Here is a 22,523-nt window from a genome sequence, read left to right as displayed (position 1 = left end):
ACACACGCAACTTTAATACTCCACATTGCCACCCTTGACCCATGTTTCCCCTGCTGTTTGATGAGATGCAGTTGTCAGCTGTGATCAAAACCAACCCGCCTTACATCTCTTACATGTTTGTCCTCCTCAAACTCTTCAAATGATCTCAGACATCATGTTAATATGTAAGAATATGTAAATATGTACAGTATCTCTGCCGCATACCTTAAAGGAACTGTACTTGAAATACAGGATGAAAAAGGGATTTGGGATTGCCTCCACGCGGCTCTCACAGACCCAATACGTGAAATACCAATGTTTTTTCACGGCCAAATAGAAAAAACATGCAAGTGCAGCCAGACCGGCTTTCAAAACAAACAACACAATCACAACACACAGAGAGAGAGAGAGAGAGAGAGTGACTTCATTCTGTGCACCACTCTCTTTACATGTGTTTGCTGCTATAATAATGCTCTGAACGTTGAGTGCAGCTCCTTTAACATCTCACCCAGATTAAACAATTCTCATCCACTAATGAGTGTGTAAAATATTGCTTCAGTGCTGCCAAAGTTGAAGATCTGATTTCCACCAGGACTCACACTCTAAAACTGCAATGCAGACATTTTTGCACGGCTTAAACAGTTCAGTAGAAGGCGGATCAAATCTGAAAGAGATACAGCGAGAGATTGCAGATACAAGTAAACTAAAAAGAAATAAAATGAACCAAATCTATTCAATCTAGATGTAGATTCTGAGATAAGGCCGATTGTGTCAGCTGCAGCTCCTTGGGCAAGTCTTTCCAAATAATTGGGCCCTGATGGCAAAAACCTGGTCACAGTTTAGTCTTAAACTCTAGAGGAGCCGGAAGGGCAACCCTGAGGATCTGAGGCTGCACACTGACTTACAGGGAATTAAACGATTTGTGATGTGGCTCAAAGCCAGACTGAGCAATTTTACAGGCAAAGTTCCACACCGAACAGGTGACAAGACACCAGAGGGATGTAGATTCATGTGTAGAGATGAATTACTATCCCTGCCTTATTTATACCAAGCTGAATATATAAGTTTGGTTGTTGAACGACTAATTGATTTTCTTCTGAGAAACACACTTGACTGTAGTGCGGGGATAAAGGCTTCAGATCTAACTTTAAGTGAGTGTTAATCTTTTTATCAATTACAGCAACAGATTCTGTTTCTTTTCTATTTCTGCACCATCTATTCATTTTTAATTCATAAATTCAGAATTAAATTGAGCTTTTTGTTGTTTTATAAATTACTAAGTGATCCATTTGAGAGTCTCGTTGAATAAGGATGTAAATAGTGATTATTTTTGTCGTCGATTACTCTGCCAATTCCCTTTTTGCTTCATTGGTGAAGCGTTTAGCCCTTAAAACATCTAGGAGTCCAAGGTACCATCTTCAAATGTCTTGTTTTGTCTAATCAACAGTCGGAAACCGCAAAATATTCCGTTTGCTATGATACTAAATAGAGGAAAACAGTAAGCTGTGACATTAAAGAGGTTTTGTCATCTGTAAAAGGGCTCTACCTAACATTTAGAGTGCCAATGAAGTACTTTGTCTCTTTGCTCTGCAGGTGAATGCTACCTGATGGAGTGGTCCGACTGGAGCTCATGCGTGAGCATCTGCGTCAAGGGGGCCGGCGTGGACTTTGGTTCGGTTCAGGTTCGCTCACGAGCCGTGTTAGCCCAGGAGCCGGAAAACCTGCTGCTCTGCCCGGACCAGGCGTGGGAGTCTCAGTCCTGCACCGGTGAGCGCACTTTTTATAGTCTGAAGCTTATTTCTGTGCATGCAAATTAACTTGCAGCAAACCAGCACCACCAAACTTTGATGATTTAAATTATTTTACTTTACCTACATATTCCTAAAAAGCATGATTGTGAAGAAGTGAAGGCAGCCTCAGAATGGGCTGGCAGGCAGGGACACACGATGGAGAGCTTGTCAGTGCATCAGGGGGCTAACACAGAAAGACACTTAGATTCAGGGTCATACCTGCAGGCTGTTTAGTCTTCACTCCATCTGAACCTGCATGTTTGGACTGTGAAAGAAAACTGGAACACCAGGAGACACCCCCAGAGAGTTCATGTTGAGTTAGTGAAAAAGGGATTAGGAGCTAGAACCTGATGTTTTTCCTGCCTGGAGACAGCGCTAGCCACTGAGCCACCTTGGTACCCAAACATGACTGAAAAAACTAAAGCACTAACTGCTACTATCACTTTGTTTTTCCCTCTGTACATTGGATCAATTGGCGCTCTGCCGGATGGGGTTTCTTGAGTCAGATCTCCAAACGGAGGAAAACCTTGTGCTCATTTACTGTTGTGATGTCTGCGGCTCCCCAGGCGCGTTAATCACCCATTAGGTGCAGCGTGGGCTGTAAATCACCACCACCACCAAAGCTCAGCATATACAGTCGCCATCGGCTCATTCTGCAGAGCAGCCACCCTCCTCCTCCCTCACCTCCCACTCTTCCTCCCCTCCCTCCCTGGCTACTGTACACAGCCCCACAGCAGTCTTCACTAACCTGACCTGGTTTCACAGCATCACTCAAGGCACAGGGGAGGAGTGGCCTAGCAAGATCAGTAAAGGCGGAGGAAGAAGAGAGAGTAGAAGGAGGGCGGTTACAGAGAAAGGGAGGCTAGGGACGGAGGGAGGGAGATGAAATAGTTACATTAAAAATGAATTTTGTGGGGGCGCCCCAGTAGCCTAATGGTGATGGTGCATACCACATAACGTGCTTTGATTCCCGGCTGGAGTATCGTAGTTGCATATCAAACCTCCTCTCTCCACATGTCTCCTGTCCCTCTCTATTTTATTTTTTCTGCTCTACTGGTAATAAAGGTTTGTTTTGCCACATGCTGACGGCAACAGTCCTGTGATCTGTATCAGGGCTTTATTTGTCACACTTTCACATTAAACGGCTGTGAGGATATTAGTGACTGAACAACTATGTCTGCCAGTAAAATCATAAAAACATAAACAACATTCCACGATCAATCATGTGGTCACTTTGGTCTCTGTACCAGCGTAGCCAGATTCCTGTCCTTCCTCCCAGACACATGCAAACAATATTAAGGCCGTTGCAGACAAGGCAGGTAAACAGGGCAGACGTTTATTTACTATATATAGTTACTATATGTGCACCATATAAACGATGTAGCCTAAATTAACATGATTGTATAGGTGCAGTTAGACTGTGGGTGTGCTAACCTAGTTTGTTTAAAATAAAGTTATAACTGTCACTGAAAAATAACCATTAATTAGTATAATTAAGAGTGTATTTACCTTGTTAGACAGAGGGGACATGGGTTTAATTAAGGGCGAGATGAGGGGAAGGGAAACTGTATTTAATAAGAAATCTGTTTTCCAGCTGGTGGTGCTAAAATGTGATTGTTGTGCAGCTCTTAACCAGCAAACATGAATAGCAAATACTATTTTTACCCATTAGTGATCATGGATTCATGTGTAATGGGCACACTGTAAAGTGTGGAATAAAAGGGCTATATAACCATTTATTGTCCATTTGTAACCACGCAGATAAAATTAATCTTTTTGTAAGTTAAAATAACTAAAACCGCCATTCTCCTACATCAGCTCTCAGCCTCTAAAACCTGTGATATTGGGGTTGACATTATTTCTGCTTCCTCTGAGAAATGTTTCAATAGCAGTAAAACTCCAGTGTGCCCATAAAAGACGGTGGGAAGTGTTGGCTGAAGTGAGTGATTCAATGATAAATGAACACATATCAGAAACGTCCTCGGCTGTACCAAAGCAAGAAAGGGGGAAGAAATGAGAAAAGAGCAGAACACAAAGGGTGGAGATGTAGCAGCCGCAGACAAATCGTCCTGTGAACGCTGCAGATCGAGTCGTGCCATCGGCTGGAGCAGTGACACTGTACCCAGGCCGGCGCAGAATAGATCTTTCCTTTGTTCAAGGTTAAATTGTTCATTCACGCCAGCCAAATGGACTGATGATTGGTTACACAGGGCTCCGTGGGGAAATATGGTCATTTACTGCACTGATGGAGATATTGATAAAGTCATAATAGCATTGATAGAAAGTCATTAAGCAAAAGCTCTTACTGGAGATTAAAACATTGAACTGGACCCCTCTGTGAAGACACACTGATAGTGATATTATATGACAGCAGCCTATTATACAGCCATAACTTAGCAGCTGCTTTATTAATCTGTCACTCCTATGATTAATGGTCTTCACTGCAGACTCCCACACTACAGTCTCTATAGATGCTGATTGTTTTGTTATTTATTTTGCTCTCAGGGGGAGAATGCTACGACTACAAATGGTTCGGGAACGGCCGTCTGAACTCCTCCCGCCCTTCGGCCTGGTGTCAGCGCTCAGACGGACTCAATGTTACCGGTGAGGAGTCTCACAGTTGAGCCTACATTATTTTACATCAACACGTCTTTGATCCGCCTTCTTGTTAAGTGTACAGTATGATAAGAATAAAATCACACCAGTGGTTCCCAACCTGAGGTCAGGACCCCCACGAGGGGTCACAAAAAAAAATCTGGAGCATCTGAAGATGGTCGACAAGATAAGAAACAAAACAAGTTTACATTTAAATAGACTTCACTGTGATGTTTGCCTTTTGTAATATTTCATTCTTGTGATTTAGTGATTTTACCTTTTCAGGTGACATTTATGAATATTTCCTCTAATATTGAAAAATGCTTCGTAAAGCCCAATATGACATTTAATGTGTTTTGTCTGAGCAACGAAACAAAAACCCAAGATATTCAGTTTAGGCTGGAACCAAAGCTTTTTCATCATTTCTTTATTTAAAAATACCCAAATACTTTGTTTTCTGTTCACCATCGAACCGTGTAATTGTTCCAGCTCTAAAAAGCATAAAATGTGTATAAATAATTGGGTACATTGTATAGACATAACAGGTGTAGTGTGGTTGTACGTTGACTTTTGTTTCTTTTAGGGTCAAATTAATTGGGGAAATATTTCTCCACAGTGTTTTTTTTTTAATGATGAGCGTTGTTGCTGAATTTATGTGGAAAAGTGGGAACCTGAGGTGTTACAGCAGCTCAACAGTCAGACAGCGTCAGTGAGAGGCAGATTTATGTACGAGAAAACATGTTAGAAATATAACAAACCGTTCCAAAAAAAAGAGAAAAGACTTAAATGTATTTCTCTAAGAGGTGAAGGTGGTGGGCGATGACAGCCTGTACGACTACTCACCTCTGCATAACACATGACTGATTGCTCCCTTAACACAGTTTCAGAGATAAATGTGCCGACATCAGCTTTGTTTTGTTTTAATTTATTTATTTAACCTTCAAGAGAGACCTGATAAACATACAACAGCAAAACAACACAGTTATATTTGACACTTGACTTATAGATGCTGTATTTCACATTTAGAAAACTGATGAATGTAGATAAGAAACAAAAACTTGAATATGAAAGTGTGAGTTGTCTTATATGAGGTGACTCAAGGACAGGGGTCTGCAACCCGCGGCTCTTGGGCCGCATGCGCCTCTTCAGCCCCATTTTCAGTGGCTCCCTGTAGCTTTGCCAAAAAATTATATAAACTATGGGTAAATAACGTGTTTTTTTGCACAGTGGACAAGGGAAAACATTTTATTTTGGAGTTTAAAATAATATTTCGTGAAACTAAAATATGCGTCACATCCTTGGTCTCGGGCCCAGAGCCTTTCCCTGCAGGTGGCTGATCTAATCACTGCTGGTGTTTGGTGGACATATTAATTTGCTTTCACATGAACGTGGCTTACCTGTATGCTTGATATGTGGTGAGAAATTAGCCAACAACAACAATTTTAGGACAGGTAACAATGCCAGGTAACAAACTGCTGGCTGCTTGCATCTCTGGAAGTGTGTCAGTCTCTCTGTCTTTTGTCTGTCTTTGTGTTTCTCTCTCTCTCTCCTTCTCTTCCTCCCTCTGGTGCAGACAGATGTGCGTCCTCCACAGAGCTGGGTCTGTCTGACGTTCCTGTCTGTTATAGTGAAGGTTTTCGTTGCCACCGTATTGTACGGGGGAATTGTTGGGTCTTTACCTACTCTGTAAAGTGTCCTGAGATAACTTTTGTCATGATTTGGCACTATAAATAAAATTGAATTGAATTAACTATATATAAACCTTTATAAGCTGTGACATCAAATATGTTTTTCGGCATTGTATCTGGTGGAAGAGGGGGTAAAATGGCTCTTTTGATAGTAAAGGTTGCAGACCCTTGCTCCAGTCTATCTACCAGGACACACAGATGATGTTGATGTTCTTTGTTTGAGTCTATCGTCTTCCTCTTGCAGGAGGTTGTCCTCCTATGAACCCTCCAGTGGACAACAGCTCCTGTGACCCTCCCTGTCTCATGCCAAAGTCTTTCTGCAACGAGGTGAGCAGCGCCCTTTTCTCATATCACCGGTTTTAACAGTAAACAAAAAGAATGAAAGGAAAATCCTGTAGAGTAAAATCTAGTTTTACAAAGATGGACAATAAAAAAACAGCGTGAGCAGAATAAAAACAATAAAAAGATGTAAACCTGAAAGCACAGATCCTCTGGATGAATGGCAGTCTCTCTACTCACTGTGTCACACTGCTGCCACAATCGAATCTGAATGCAGCAGGGAATGAAACGATGGCAGGGTGAAGATGTAAAACCCATAAACCCAAAATCCCGTAGTGTCACTCAACTGTGCGGCATCGAAATCAGGAAAAGCAAGTTTCATGTCCAGCAGAAAGAGCAGCTGGTAAATCTCAAAGGGTAACCAGTTTAATAGCCTTTAAATGTTTAAAAACTAATTTGGACCTGGCAATAAAGTCTTGTTATCAGCTGCAGTGGTTGGTGGAGCAGACAGACTTAATAACCACAGAATAAGCAGGTTAGATTCATCTGATGAGACGCTGCTTTAGGACTTCTTAGGTCAGTGGTTCAGTCTCCGGACCAGATGATGAACACACACTCTTTACAGCTACACCGAGCTCAAGCTAATGCAGTCTGATGAAACAGTCCTGCGGTGAACCCTAATGAAGGCTATCATGTTCAGTGTTTTCGACCTGTTTCACAGAGGTGTTGCTTCTTACTTTAGGATGTAGTTGTGGTGCTGTGGAATTATATTTACCTACAGGTGTTTCTAATATTTTATATCAGGCTGAATCGACAGAAACACCTCTCCCTATAATGAACACATTTCACAAACGCTCTGAAATGGTTTTGTTGTTTTCTGGAAGTTGATGCTTTTATCTTAAACTAAACAGTAACAGGTGGGTGACCTCTTCATTAGATCCATTCACTCCCATGCTGACATGGCCCATCACACCAAACATGATTCTGCGCTGCCCCCTGCAGGTTGGTATCTGCATGTGCGAGCAGGGCTTCACAGAGGTGCTGTCGCCCACTGGGCAGCTGGACCAGTGTGCCCCCATCCCTATCCTGGAGATCCCCACAGCGGGGGACAAGAAAGGGGATGTGAAGACCAGTCGTGCCATTAACCCCACCATGCCCTCCACCATCCAGCCTGGACGCACTGGGCGAACCTGGTACCTGCAGCCCTACGGACCAGGTCAGACCACTTGTTAATTAGTCCACATGCACACTAGTTTTCTCCTCATAGTGCACACAAAACTTACAATTAGAATGAAAAATACAAGACACGCATGCAGTCGTAAAGAAATGTGTTTTATTGCTGTCAAGTGAAAACCTTTAATCTCTTAACTGTCATGTTTTGAGGAACTAACTCTGCTGCTGCTGCTTTAATGCGCTCTTCAGATGCTCTTTTTTTTTCCAGTTGTCAAGTTTTAATTACACAAACCAGCACATAAAAGATGTTTCACTTGTGGCGGTTAAGTTATATCTTAGAAAATGATAGTTGACAGTATAATTCAATTTTTACCACTGCGGAAAAAGTAGAGCTAAAACACAAACAGCTAATGATGACTTTAAATTTGCCTTTTATTGGCTACAAATGTGCAATCGTGCCAAGATACAGATCAGTAAATAATCACACATCTTTTCCAAAACTTACACTCTTAACAACAACCTGCAGGTGTGTTCATGTATGTGCAAGTTTTAAGTCAGGAACTGGAGTGGAGAATATTTCCACTTGCACTGCTGGATAAGAGAAACAAGGGCGCAGTATGTCTTTATTTTTTATCTGAAGGGAAAAGGTCTTAGAGAACCCAGCTTTTGGCAGATTTTCTCACCCCGCAGAGCTCCACTTAATCCCCACAGTGAAGTTAAGGCCTCAAGCTGAGAGGTTTTCACATGACAACAGCAGAATGTACTTTATTTTTAGTTTGTTTGGCAGACTCAGTGTTGACAGGGATCTAATTAACATCTGCTTTAACATATTTGTACGTGCATGAAATAAAACTGACACATTAAGAGAAAAGATGCATCAGATGTGTTTTCAGTCTGTGCCAGTCTGCTCTGACGCATGTATGAACCCTGCTACCTACTCTGAACTGCCGGTACATTAACATTTGAGAACTGCATCTGCACGCCGCGGTGTGACTGATGGTGCGTGGCAGCAACAGAAACATTTAGGAGTGCAGAGCGCAGAACAGATTGAGTTAACGTCTGTCAGGAACAGGAAGTGCCACATTCACACGCCATCAGATACAGTCACCCTTGTACCATTTATCTTTCAAATGTTTGCCTGTTTTTGCAGCTGTACACGAATATCTAAAACATGTTTTTGACCTTTGAGAGAGATTTTTTTTTTAAAGGTAAGACGTATAACTTTAAAGTGTCAGTTCATTGTATGAATCAGGAAGCAATACAATACTTCCCAGTCACGCTGTCCATCCGTACCGTGCCCCGTGCTTTAGGGTACTTGTCCCCCCTCCAGGCCCGTTTGTACTCACACTACCTGGGCCTCGGCGATTGCTTCTTGCTGCCTATACGTCATCACGCCGTAACACGTCACACGCATTGTTGACGTCATGGCGATGCGTGGCTTTGTTTCCAAATCTTTCCATAGACCTCGGAGTTTTTGTGCGTCTTGTCGACTGTTTTTGAATCTTTTCATCGACCAAATTTGCAGTAAACACTCCACCTCCGCATCACACCAACGTGAACCTTTCACCGCCATTGTTTTAAATGTCCACGCATAGTCCCTCCTTCTTTTTCTATGTCCCAATAGGCGCACAGGAAATGACGTCAGAACCGCCGTAGGCCTCGTGCTCATGCTCGTGCTCGTACACATGCGCACACTCAGGCTCATACATGTGCAAACGTGCTTTACAAAAGCCCACCTCTCCCAAACGGGCGGTGGTCGGCAAGCGTGCTGCAAGTAGGCGCGGTACAGTTGCACTCACACTGGTCAAAGGAACTAGACTTTACCCGTAAAACCTGTTTGGGCACGGTACGGATGGACAGTGTGATTGCGCCCTAAATGTAAAAACAGTGGAAGAAAAGACAACTGTAGTAACAACTGGGCATTTAAAAGGAAACATGAAATCAATTGTGCTAGTGATAAATATACTGCTACTGAGATACAGTTCTTAGAAACAGAACTGAAGTCTGGGGAAAATATTAGTTGTTATAGATGAGGACCCTGAGCAGAACTGATGGTACCTCGCACTGGTACACAAAGTAAGTACCACAGTCTAGAAATACTCTAAGTAAAAGTCCTGTTACTAACAATTACTGGTTCATTAATGTGAAAGCATCGCAGCTGGTAAAGGTGGAGCTAATTTCACCCACTTTATATACTTTAGCCTGTGGCTTAATTCATTATAATGCACCATAATCAAATAGTTTTTCTCATCAATTAGTATTTTTCAATTTACTTTCAATAACAAAGGAAGACTAAAATGTGAACAACAATAATAAATCATCATAATGAGTTGTAAATCACTAAGGATGTGATGTAATAATATGTCATGCTTTCATTATTTGTACATTATGATACGTTCAAAGACAGTTCGCAGCGAGCAGAATTATTACTATTATTTATTATATAAGGAGTTCAAATAGGCAACTTTAGAATACCACTCACAGTTACACCTCCACCTCCACATTCATCACATTAATTACACTGAAATTCTTTAAATATTGTTTAAAAGGACCCCACATGTTTTCAAAGAGCAGTTATTTACCTTTAATAACGTACGTCATTTTTCTAGAGGTCATGGACAATTCTTTAGCATCATAATGTATCAGTTTATTTATATTTTGTATTAATAACCTGACTGCAAAGTATTTAGTAACTAAGGATGTCAAACGTACAATATTTGCATCCAAATCGTGGTGGAGTAGAAGTATAATGTAAAATAAACCTGTGCTTAGCTACATCGCCCCACTGGTACCGAGTGTTTTCACAAATAAATACTTAGTCTTTCCTCTAAAATGCCCAGTTGTTACTCCGCGGTACTTACATTAAAGCATCAGTATCGCGCTAAACAAGGCAAATAAGGGGACCAATAAAGAGAAAGTCTAGGTCTAAGGCTAAGAGCCGACACTGATGTGTTGCAGATTAATCTGTGCACCCCTGGTATTAACTATTACTACTTGATTCATACAGTGACACTGGGAATTGCGGGCTGTAATATCAATATCACACAGTGGTGCTTGGAAAAAAGAAGCAGCGATGTGTCCGAAGTGTTTATGAAGCTTTCACAGAATGAATTGTTGCAGCTTTTAACGGCTGTGAGTGTGAACACAGAGACGAACTGATGCGCCTCCTTCTCCACAGATGGGAAGCTGAAGATGTGGGTGTATGGTGTAGCAGCCGGAGCCTTTGTGCTCCTCATATTCATAGTGTCTATGATATACCTAGCTTGGTGAGTTGACCAGTTTAATTTCCCCTCTTTATCATGATTCATGAAACCAAACCCATTTTTCCCTCCACTCGCTTTGAGTTAGAGCCCTCGCTCCCTGTCGTCCAGTCCCCCCTCACATCACCGTTTACGTTTGTCTTTTTTATTTCCCTTCTTCATCCTTCATGTCGTCCTCTCGTGTGAGAGCAGCAGCTACTGTGCCAAGGTGCGTCGCTCTCTTAACGCCCAAGAGTCTGACGCCAACGGGACGGCGGTCTGGATGGGCCAAAATGCACATGAGATGATTTATACCTGTCCCGATTGCCAAGAGCTGGCTCAAAGCAGCAGCAGCAGCTAATGAGGATGTGCAGGGTTCAGCCCCCTCAACACATCCTCCAGTATAAGTACCTGCTGTCCTTGACCTTTCCCCGTGACCTCCTTCTGAAGTGTCACAGGTCCTGCCTGACTCACTAAGTGAAGCTGCTGGATCAGGTGAGAACAAACCATCCAGGGGTGTTTATCTTAGTCCGTGTGGAGTTGTGTAGACCACGTAGTTGTTGATTATTCACCTTCTGTTCACACCTGCTTTGTAAAGTGACCCGTATCTGATTTGTTTGATTTTATTATTGGTGCAAAAACAAATACAACATTGATGGAAACAGGGAGGAAATACACAAGGACAAGCAAATAACGACAGGGTTACGTGCAGAACTTGCACGAAACAAACCAAACACGGATGAAATATCATAATAATTATAATACCATTCATCATGCAGACTCTGTGATTTGAGTTACATAACATAATAACAAAGTGTCAAAAATACATACACTTAATAATGAATGGGTAAAGATAAGAGAAGAATAAAACACAAATAGTTTCATATATTTAGAACTGTTTTAATGCGGTGGTCCCATATCTGATAAATAAACTCTTTACACACACGTCAACAATAACTCATGAAGTAAGCCCACACAGATCACACTTTCTCCATCATATTATATTCATCATAATATTCATCATAATTGGAGGTAAACCAGGAATAACAATTATTTTCTGCAGTATATTTACAGGTCTATAACAACACAGTTAGCTTAGCATCAAGACTAACAGCTGATCATAATTTTAGACTTTATTCAACATAGGCAAGCTTAGTTTATATTAAATAAATCATATTAAAACTACTCTCAATGTGTTAAAGATGAAAAAGTCCAACTGTCAAATCAGTCATTTATATCTTGTTTGTATCTTCATGTGAAAGTGATGGTTGTGACCTGGAGTATGTCACATTTCCCTTCAAACATTATGAAATCTGTCTCAGGAGCAAAACGATCAGTATCTGGTCCCTTTACATAGAAGGTGTAAACAGAAGATATCTGCACATTAGCAAAGCATAGTGCACCTTAGTAACACCAGTGGAGGTAGAAATATTCAGATCTTCACTTAAAGAACAGCGTCATCCAGTGTCTCAAGATCGGAGTCGCAACAACAAAAAATAACTCCACAGGAGACCAGAGTCTGTTTGAGCCTGTCTGAACCCGTCCCCTCTGGATAATCACACCATAAAAACAGGTATTGCAGAGGAGTTTGACTGAGAGTTAGCGTTAGCGTAACAGCTAAGTAAACATGAAAGTTAGCTCACCGATAAAGGAGAAACGCAGCCATTTGGGCGTGTGTTTGAATGCCGTTTCTCACCGGCCACTTTATTAGGTGCACCTGTCCAACTGTTAATGCAAATCCTAATCAGCCAATCACAAAGCAGCAACCACATGCATTCAGGCATGAAGACATGGTAAAGAGGATGTGCTGCAGTTCAAAGCGAGCATCAGAACGGGCAAGAAAGGTGATTTAAGTGGCTTTGAACGTGGCGTGGTTGTTGGTGTCTGAGTATTTCAGAAACTGCTGATCTACTGGGATTTTCACACACAACCATCTCTAGGGTTTTTACAGAGAATGGTCCCAAAAAGAGAAAAGATCCAGAGGTCAGAGGAGAACGGGCAGACTGGTTGGAGCTCATAGAAAGGCAACAGGAACTCTAACATCCACTGGTTCCAACAGAGGAATGCAGGAGATCATCTGTGAACACACAACATCACCTACTTTCTACAGAGAGGGAACAGCAGCAGAAGACCACACTGACACTTTATTAAGAACCAGGTGTGCCTAATAAAGTGGCCGCTAGGTGTACATAGTCATACATGTACTTAGATGAACTTAGTTCCTTGGGTAACATTAAGTCGTCAGGAGCATCAGACACATCACATTGGATGTAATGACGCAGCATCGGTCCGAACAGTCATTGTGTTGTTACGTCCCGTGGGTACAGTGGGTACAGTGTGTCAGTGTGTGTAGCTCAGTAGTTAAACATCGGTGAATATGAATGTAATATGGATTTGTTAAAGCTGTAGCGTCTTAATCTACAGCAGCAGCTTCACAGTGATGAATGAAGGTAAAAGAGACGTGGATACTACTGCAGCGACTCATTTGTGCACTCATCACATTTCAGTCTGTAGACACTGAAGTCTCTCTCTCTCTCTCTCTCTCTCTCTCTCTCTCTCTCTCTCTCTCATCTCTCTCTCTCTCCTCTCTCTCTCTCATCTCTTCTCTCTCTCTCCTCTCTCTCTCTCTCTCTCTCTCTCTCTCTCTCTCTCTCTCTCTCTCTCTCTCTCTCTCTCTCTCTCTCTCTCTCTCTCTCCTCTCTCTCTCTCTCTCTCTCCTCTCTCTCCTCTCTCTCCTCTCTCTCTCTCTCTCTCTCTCTCTTCTCTCTCTCTCTCTCTCTCTCTCTCTCTCTCATACGCATGATGTCTTGCTGCCCTCTTGTGGCCGAAAGAGGAAGTAGGGCAACACATCCCTGTTTATATCCCCTCCATTTCATTTCCTGCCAAATAGTGAGCTCATTATCCTTTGTACAGATTCAACATATTGTCGTTATTTCTCTGCATTCAGTTTTGAACAGTGTGTGAAACTGGACTTGGAGCTTTTGGCTTTTCTCTGTAGGAAGATCGACATCAGTCAACCATTTAATCATTTCACTCGTTGTCTCTAAATGCTCAAATGTGAGGATTCTCGTTCCTTCTGTGATGATGTGAGAGTATTTTAGGGTTTTGAGTGTTGGGTCAGAGAAAACAAGCGTAGTGTGTGTAGTCGAGGAACTACTTTGCTGCAGCCCCAGAGGTGCTCCAGTGTCTGTGGACGTGAGGAAGGAGCCGCGGTGCTGCTGTTGTTGTTGTCGTTTGTCTGAATGATCGCTGACACTCTGTTTACTCTGAAGATGTTTGTCAGCTCTTGATCACTGAAACTATTCAGAGAAATGTCCCGCGGGTGCTTTTGCGTTTGCCTTTACCAGCTTTCCAGAAGATTCTCTTTTGAAGCTTCTCAATCCTCCGGAGACGATTACAGCACAGCTTCTCCTCGAGTCTGGGGAAAGTTTCCATGTTTAGAAGTTTTTATCACCGATAATCAACGAAAACCTCCGATACAACTGTTGGAATAACTGAAAATATACATTTACTATGACTTTTTTACCTTTTTTTAACATTTACTATGACTTTTTTACCTTTTTTCAACATTTACTATGACTTTTTTACCTTTTTTCAACATTTACTATGACTTTTTTACCTTTTTTCAACATATACTATGACTTTTTTACCTTTTTTCAACATTTACTATGACTTTTTTTTACCTTTTTTCAACATATACTATGACTTTTTTTACCTTTTTTCAACATATACTATGACTTTTTTTTACCTTTTTTTAACATTTACTATGACTTTTTTACCTTTTTTCAACATATACTAAGACTTTTTTACCTTTTTTCAACATATACTATGACTTTTTTACCTTTTTTCAACATATACTATGACTTTTTTACCCTTTTTTCAACATATACTATGACTTTTTTTAACTTTTTTCAACATTTATTATGACTTTTTTAACTTTTTTCAACATATACTATGACTTTTTTCACCTTTTTTCAACATATACTATGACTTTTTTTACCTTTTTTCAACATTTACTATGACTTTTTTACCTTTTTTCAACATATACTATGACTTTTTTACCCTTTTTTTCAACATATACTAAGACTTTTTTACCTTTTTTCAACATATACTATGACTTTTTTACCTTTTTTCAACATATACTATGACTTTTTTACCCTTTTTTCAACATATACTATGACTTTTTTTAACTTTTTTCAACATTTATTATGACTTTTTTAACTTTTTTCAACATATACTATGACTTTTTTCACCTTTTTTCAACATATACTATGACTTTTTTTACCTTTTTTCAACATTTACTATGATTTTTTTTACCTTTTTTCAACATATACTATGACTTTTTTACCCTTTTTTCAACATATACTATGACTTTTTTTAACTTTTTTCAACATTTATTATGACTTTTTTAACTTTTTTCAACATATACTATGACTTTTTTCACCTTTTTTCAACATATACTATGACTTTTTTTACCTTTTTTCAACATTTACTATGATTTTTTTTACCTTTTTTCAACATATACTATGACTTTTTTACATTTTTTCAACATATACGATGACTTTTTTACCCTTTTTTCAACATATACTATGACTTTTTTCACCTTTTTTTCAACATATACTATGACTTTTTTACCTTTTTTCAACATATACTATGACTTTTTACCTTTTTTCAACATATACTATGACTTTTTACCTTTTTTCAACATATACTATGACTTTTTTATCTTTTTTCAACATATACTATGACTTTTTTACCTTTTTTCAACATATACTATGACTTTTTTACCTTTTTTCAACATATACTATGACTTTTTTACCCTTTTTTCAACATATACTATGACTTTTTTACCTTTTTTCAACATTTACTATGACTTTTTTCACCTTTTTTCAACATTTACTATGACTTTTTTTTACCTTTTTTCAACATATTCTATGACTTTTTTACCTTTTTTCAACATTTACTATGACTTTTTTACCTTTTTTCAACATATACTATGACTTTTTTACATTTTTTCAACATATACTATGACTTTTTTACCTTTTTTCAACATATTCTATGACTTTTTTACCTTTTTTCAACATATACTATGACTTTTTTTTTACCTTTTTTCAACATTTACTATGACTTTTTTCACCTTTTTTCAACATATACTGTGACTTTTTTACCTTTTTTCAACATATACTATGACTTTTTTTACCTTTTTTCAACATTTACTATGACTTTTTTTACCTTTTTTCAACATATACTAAGACTTTTTTAACCTTTTTTCAACATTTACTATGATTTTTTTACCTTTTTTCAACATTTACTATGACTTTTTTACCTTTTTTCAACATTTACTATGACTTTTTTTTACCTTTTTTCAACATTTACTATGACTTTTTTTTACCTTTTTTCAACATATTCTATGACTTTTTTACCTTTTTTTCAACATATACTATGACTTTTTTTTACCTTTTTTCAACATATACTATGACTTTTTTTTACCTTTTTTCAACATTTACTATGACTTTTTTTACCTTTTTTCAACATATACTATGACTTTTTTTACCTTTTTTCAACATTTACTATGACTTTTTTAACCTTTTTTCAACATTTACTATGATTTTTTTTACCTTTTTTCAACATTTACTATGACTTTTTTACCTTTTTTTCAACATATACTATGACTTTTTTTTACCTTTTTTCAACATATACTATGACTTTTTTTACCTTTTTTCAACATTTACTATGACTTTTTTTTACCTTTTTTCAACATTTACTATGACTTTTTTCACCTTTTTTCAACATATACTATGACTTTTTTACCTTTTTCAACATATACTATGACTTTTTTACCTTTTTTCAACATATTCTATGACTTTTTTACCTTTTTTCAACATATTCTATGACTTTTTTACCTTTTTTCAACATTTACTATGACTTTTTTTAACCTTTTTTCAACATATACTATGACTTTTTTACCTTTTTTCAACATATACTATGACTTTTTTTACCTTTTTTCAACATATACTATGACTTTTTTACCTTTTTTCAACATATACTATGACTTTTTACCTTTTTTCAACATATACTATGACTTTTTACCTTTTTTCAACATATACTATGACTTTTTTCAACATATACTATGACTTTTTTACCTTTTTTCAACATATACTATGACTTTTTTACCTTTTTTCAACATATACTATGACTTTTTTACCCTTTTTTCAACATATACTATGACTTTTTTACCTTTTTTCAACATTTACTATGACTTTTTTCACCTTTTTTCAACATTTACTATGACTTTTTTTTACCTTTTTTCAACATATTCTATGACTTTTTTACCTTTTTTCAACATTTACTATGACTTTTTTTTACCTTTTTTCAACATATTCTATGACTTTTTTACCTTTTTTCAACATTTACTATGACTTTTTTACCTTTTTTCAACATATACTATGACTTTTTTACATTTTTTCAACATATACTATGACTTTTTTTACATTTTTTCAACATATTCTATGACTTTTTTACCTTTTTTCAACACATACTATGACTTTTTTTTACCTTTTTTCAACATTTACTATGACTTTTTTCACCTTTTTTCAACATATACTGTGACTTTTTTACCTTTTTTCAACATATACTATGACTTTTTTTACCTTTTTTCAACATTTACTATGACTTTTTTTACCTTTTTTCAACATTTACTATGATTTTTTTACCTTTTTTCAACATTTACTATGACTTTTTTACCTTTTTTCAACATTTACTATGACTTTTTTACCTTTTTTTCAACATATACTATGACTTTTTTTTACCTTTTTTCAACATATACTATGACTTTTTTTTACCTTTTTTCAACATATACTATGACTTTTTTTTACCTTTTTTCAACATTTACTATGACTTTTTTTACCTTTTTTCAACATTTACTATGACTTTTTTCACCTTTTTTCAACATATACTATGACTTTTTTACCTTTTTCAACATATACTGTGACTTTTTTACCTTTTTTCAACATATACTATGACTTTTTTCACCTTTTTTCAACATATACTATGACTTTTTTTACCTTTTTTCAACGTATACTATGACTTTTTTACCTTTTTTCAACATATACTATGACTTTTTTACCTTTTTTCAACATTTACTATGACTTTTTTTAACCTTTTTTCAACATATACTATGACTTTTTTACCTTTTTTCAACATATACTATGACTTTTTTTACCTTTTTTCAACATATACTATGACTTTTTTTACCTTTTTTCAACATTTACTATGACTTTTTTACCCTTTTTTCAACATATACTATGACTTTTTTCACCTTTTTTCAACATAAACTATGACTTTTTTTACCTTTTTTCAACATAAACTATGACTTTTTTACCTTTTTTCAACATATTCTATGACTTTTTTCACCTTTTTTCAACATAAACTATGACTTTTTTTTACCTTTTTTCAACATTTACTATGACTTTTTTTTTACCTTTTTTCAACATATACTATGACTTTTTTACCATTTTTCAACATAAACTATGACTTTTTTACCTTTTTTCAACATATACTATGACTTTTTTACCTTTTTTCAACATTTATTATGACTTTTTTTACCTTTTTTCAACATTTACTATGACTTTTTTACCTTTTCTCAACATTTACTATGACTTTTTTACCTTTTTTCAACATATACTATGACTTTTTTACCCTTTTTTCAACATATACTATGACTTTTTTTACCTTTTTTCAACATATACTATGACTTTTTTACCTTTTTTCAACATATACTATGACTTTTTTTACCTTTTTTCAACACTTACTATGACTTTTTTACCTTTTTTCAACATATTCTATGACTTTTTTACCTTTTTTCAACATATACTATGACTTTTTTTACCTTTTTTCAACATTTACTATGACTTTTTTCACCTTTTTTCAACATATACTATGACTTTTTTACCCTTTTTCATCATATACTATGACATTTTTTACCTTTTTTCAACATTTACTATGACTTTTTTACCTTTTTTCAACATATACTGTGACTTTTTTACCTTTTTTCAACATATACTATGACTTTTTTTACCTTTTTTCAACATTTACTATGACTTTTTTACCTTTTTTCAACATATACTGTGACTTTTTTACCTTTTTTCAACATATACTATGACTTTTTTTACCTTTTTTCAACATTTACTATGACTTTTTTACCTTTTTTCAACATATACTATGACTTTTTTCACCTTTTTTTCAACATATACTATGACTTTTTTGACCTTTTTTCAACATTTACTATGATTTTTTTACCTTTTTCAACATTTACTATGACTTTTTAACCTTTTTTCAACATTTACTATGACTTTTTTTTACCTTTTTTCAACATATACTATGACTTTTTTTACCTTTTTTCAACATTTACTATGACTTTTTTACCTTTTTTCAACATATACTATGACTTTTTTACCTTTTTTCAACATATTCTATGACTTTTTTACCTTTTTTCAACATTTACTATGACTTTTTTTAAACCTTTTTTCAACATATACTATGACTTTTTTACCTTTTTTCAACATATGCTATGACTTTTTTACCTTTTTTCAACATATACTATGACTTTTTTACCTTTTTTCAACATTTACTATGACTTTTTACCTTTTTTCAACATAAACTATGACTTTTTTTACCTTTTTTCAACATAAACTATGACTTTTTTACCTTTTTTCAACATATACTATGACTTTTTTACCCTTTTTTCAACATATACTATGACTTTTTTACCTTTTTTCAACATTTACTATGACTTTTTACCTTTTTTCAACATAAACTATGACTTTTTTTACCTTTTTTCAACATATGCTATGACTTTTTTACCTTTTTTTAACATATACTTGGACTTTTTTTTACCTTTTTTCAACATATACTATGACTTTTTTTACCTTTTTTCAACATATACTATGACTTTTTTACCTTTTTTCAACATATACTATGACTTTTTTACCCTTTTTTCAACATATACTATGACTTTTTTACCTTTTTTCAACATTTACTATGACTTTTTACCTTTTTTCAACATAAACTATGACTTTTTTTACCTTTTTTCAACATATGCTATGACTTTTTTACCTTTTTTTAACATATACTTTGACTTTTTTACCTTTTTTCAACATATACTATGACTTTTTTACCTTTTTTCAACATATACTATGACTTTTTTACCCTTTTTTCAACATATACTATGACTTTTTTACCTTTTTTCAACATTTACTATGACTTTTTACCTTTTTTCAACATAAACTATGACTTTTTTTACCTTTTTTCAACATATGCTATGACTTTTTTACCTTTTTTTAACATATACTTTGACTTTTTTTAACCTTTTTTCAACATATACTATGACTTTTTTACCTTTTTTCAACATATACTATGACTTTTTTACCTTTTTTCAACATATACGATGACTTTTTTACCCTTTTTTCAACATATACTATGACTTTTTTCACCTTTTTTTCAACATATACTATGACTTTTTTCACCTTTTTTCAACATATACTATGACTTTTTTACCTTTTTCAACATATACTATGACTTTTTTACCTTTTTTCAACATTTACTATGACTTTTTTACCTTTTTTCAACATATTCTATGACTTTTTTACCTTTTTTCAACATATACTATGACTTTTTTACCTTTTTTCAACATATACTATGACTTTTTTACCTTTTTTCAACATTTACTATGACTTTTTTTTACCTTTTTTCAACATATACTATGACTTTTTTACCTTTTTTCAACATTTACTATGACTTTTTTACCTTTTTTCAACATATACGATGACTTTTTTACATTTTTTCAACATATACGATGACTTTTTTACCCTTTTTTCAACATATACTATGACTTTTTTCACCTTTTTTTCAACATATACTATGACTTTTTTACCTTTTTTCAACATATACTATGACTTTTTTACCTTTTTTCAACATATACTATGACTTTTTTTACCTTTTTTAAAACACTACTCATACAGTATTACTTTTCAATCATACTTTTCCGCCGGCTGCACTACGAGAAACTATGCTCTAGAAACAAACAATAAACGTACGAGAACTTTTACAGTCTTACATTAAACAAACTTTTATTTTGAAGGGAGAAACGATCTTGTGTTTAAGGCGGTGCTGACGGCTCTGAGCAGTACAAAGGTAGAAATGATGCCCCGACCCCCTCTGAAGCATAGTAGCATGAGTCGCATGCAAATTAACTCACTAATACCTTCTTAATGCTTTTACATCTAATCATAAGTGTCAACCTGTGAACTCTTAATAAAGATCAGTTTAAACCTCTTATCTCCCAAACCCTCACTCTAGTGTAGTAGTGTAGTGATGAGGCGTGGAGGGGCAGGAAAGCACCGAGTTAGATCTGGTGTGACCGACGAAGCACATAAAAAATATCCAAAACTAGCCGCGCCCGGCGACAGAAGCTAAATAAGAACTGTCTGTGGACAGTTAAGCTAGCTAGCCCTGGACGCGAGATATGCTCCGAGTGAGAAGAGGTGATTATTTTTAATGAGGTGGTGCCGTCCACATGAGCTATTTAAGGTAGCTGGGACTACCTGTGGTGGAAGGACACCTTTCATCAGGATTGGCGTAATGAGATAAATGCTTCTGAGGGCTGCAGCGAGGCGTCCATCCCATAGTGAGACGTCTCACTCATATCACTCAGAGAACCGGGGTTATGTTAATAACCTAAAGTTATTCACCATAGTTAATAGAAAAACTAGACATTTTCTGATGAGTGTAGTAAAAATGACATTTCAAACCATCTTATACGACTTTATTCTCTTACATTACAACCACGTTGACCTGAAACACACACTCCCAGGTGCTGTGAGTAAAAAAGAAGGCGTCACCCTTTAGAAGTACTGCATTTCATCTGAGGCATTTCATTTCCAACAGCCAACGTGTGTCGACTGCATCAAAGCTCAAAACTATTCTACACTCGTCAGAAAATGTCAGTCTCTCGATTTATTGTGGTGAACCATTAAAAAACGTGCGTATGGAAGAAATAGACGACTTTCTAGACTGATGTGTATATGAACCGTACTAGTGCCGGTGCTGAAGCTACATGGTGCTGAGAGTGAGGTAGTTTATGCTGCGGTTGGCTCTCTGTGAATCGTATCGAGTGCCGCTCTGACTCTGTTTTGATCTTTCCACACAGCAAAAAGCCAAAGAGACCTCAGAGACAGAGGCAACAAAACAACCGACTAAAACCTCTGACGCTCGCCTACGACGGGGACACGGACATGTAGTCCTCCGGGAGACGCCTCACAGAGCACCCCACCTGTCATAGAGACCCACTTCATCACGCCATCACAGCGAGGGACACGGATGTTTGCAGCGTGAATGGACACGTCACAGAGCGGAGACATTACAGAAAATCCTCTTAGCAGAGACACTGGTGGGGTTTGGCACCATTCACTCCCCACTTTAAGTATTTTCTTTTGTAAGAGCCATCGTGACCTCCACCGTGTTCAATGAAATGCCTTTTTTATTTTGCCCCCCTACACATTACACTCTTCAGAAAGGTTTCAGATGCAGGAGAGTCTGGGTGCAGGAGACAGACCCAGCTCTCAGTGCGTCTCTGAACACGGCAGCACAAGCTCCAACTCTTCCCCCGCGCTTTTTTCCGCTTGTCCCTAAAAATGCTGAGTAGCTGGAGGCTTAGTATGCTCCGACGGTTCATACGTTGCCAAAAGTCACCGCGGGGGAGAGGAGGAGGGAGCGGCAAATCT

At 36.7% G+C, this 22,523-nt stretch overlaps 1 protein-coding gene across 1 annotated transcript in view; it reads left to right on the top strand.

The window, feature by feature from the left end:
• Nucleotides 1–22,040, top strand: part of thsd7ab (thrombospondin, type I, domain containing 7Ab) — a gene marked incomplete at both ends in the record, with an annotated part of 157,716 nt that extends 135,676 nt beyond the window's left edge. The window contains 6 exons of the mRNA XM_083918758.1: nt 1,573–1,746; nt 4,275–4,373; nt 6,297–6,379; nt 7,334–7,547; nt 10,683–10,770; nt 21,950–22,040. Coding sequence (XP_083774884.1) covers nt 1,573–1,746; nt 4,275–4,373; nt 6,297–6,379; nt 7,334–7,547; nt 10,683–10,770; nt 21,950–22,040 — 749 coding nt within the window. The remainder of the gene's footprint in view (nt 1–1,572; nt 1,747–4,274; nt 4,374–6,296; nt 6,380–7,333; nt 7,548–10,682; nt 10,771–21,949) is intronic.
• Nucleotides 22,041–22,523: the final 483 nt, after the last annotated feature.

This window comes from Echiichthys vipera (assembly GCF_963691815.1).
Source record: "Echiichthys vipera genome assembly, chromosome: 8".
Lineage (NCBI taxonomy): Eukaryota > Metazoa > Chordata > Actinopteri > Perciformes > Trachinidae > Echiichthys > Echiichthys vipera.
The sequence above is the reverse complement of the archived record's forward strand: the minus strand, read 5'-3'. Positions and strand labels throughout refer to the sequence as shown.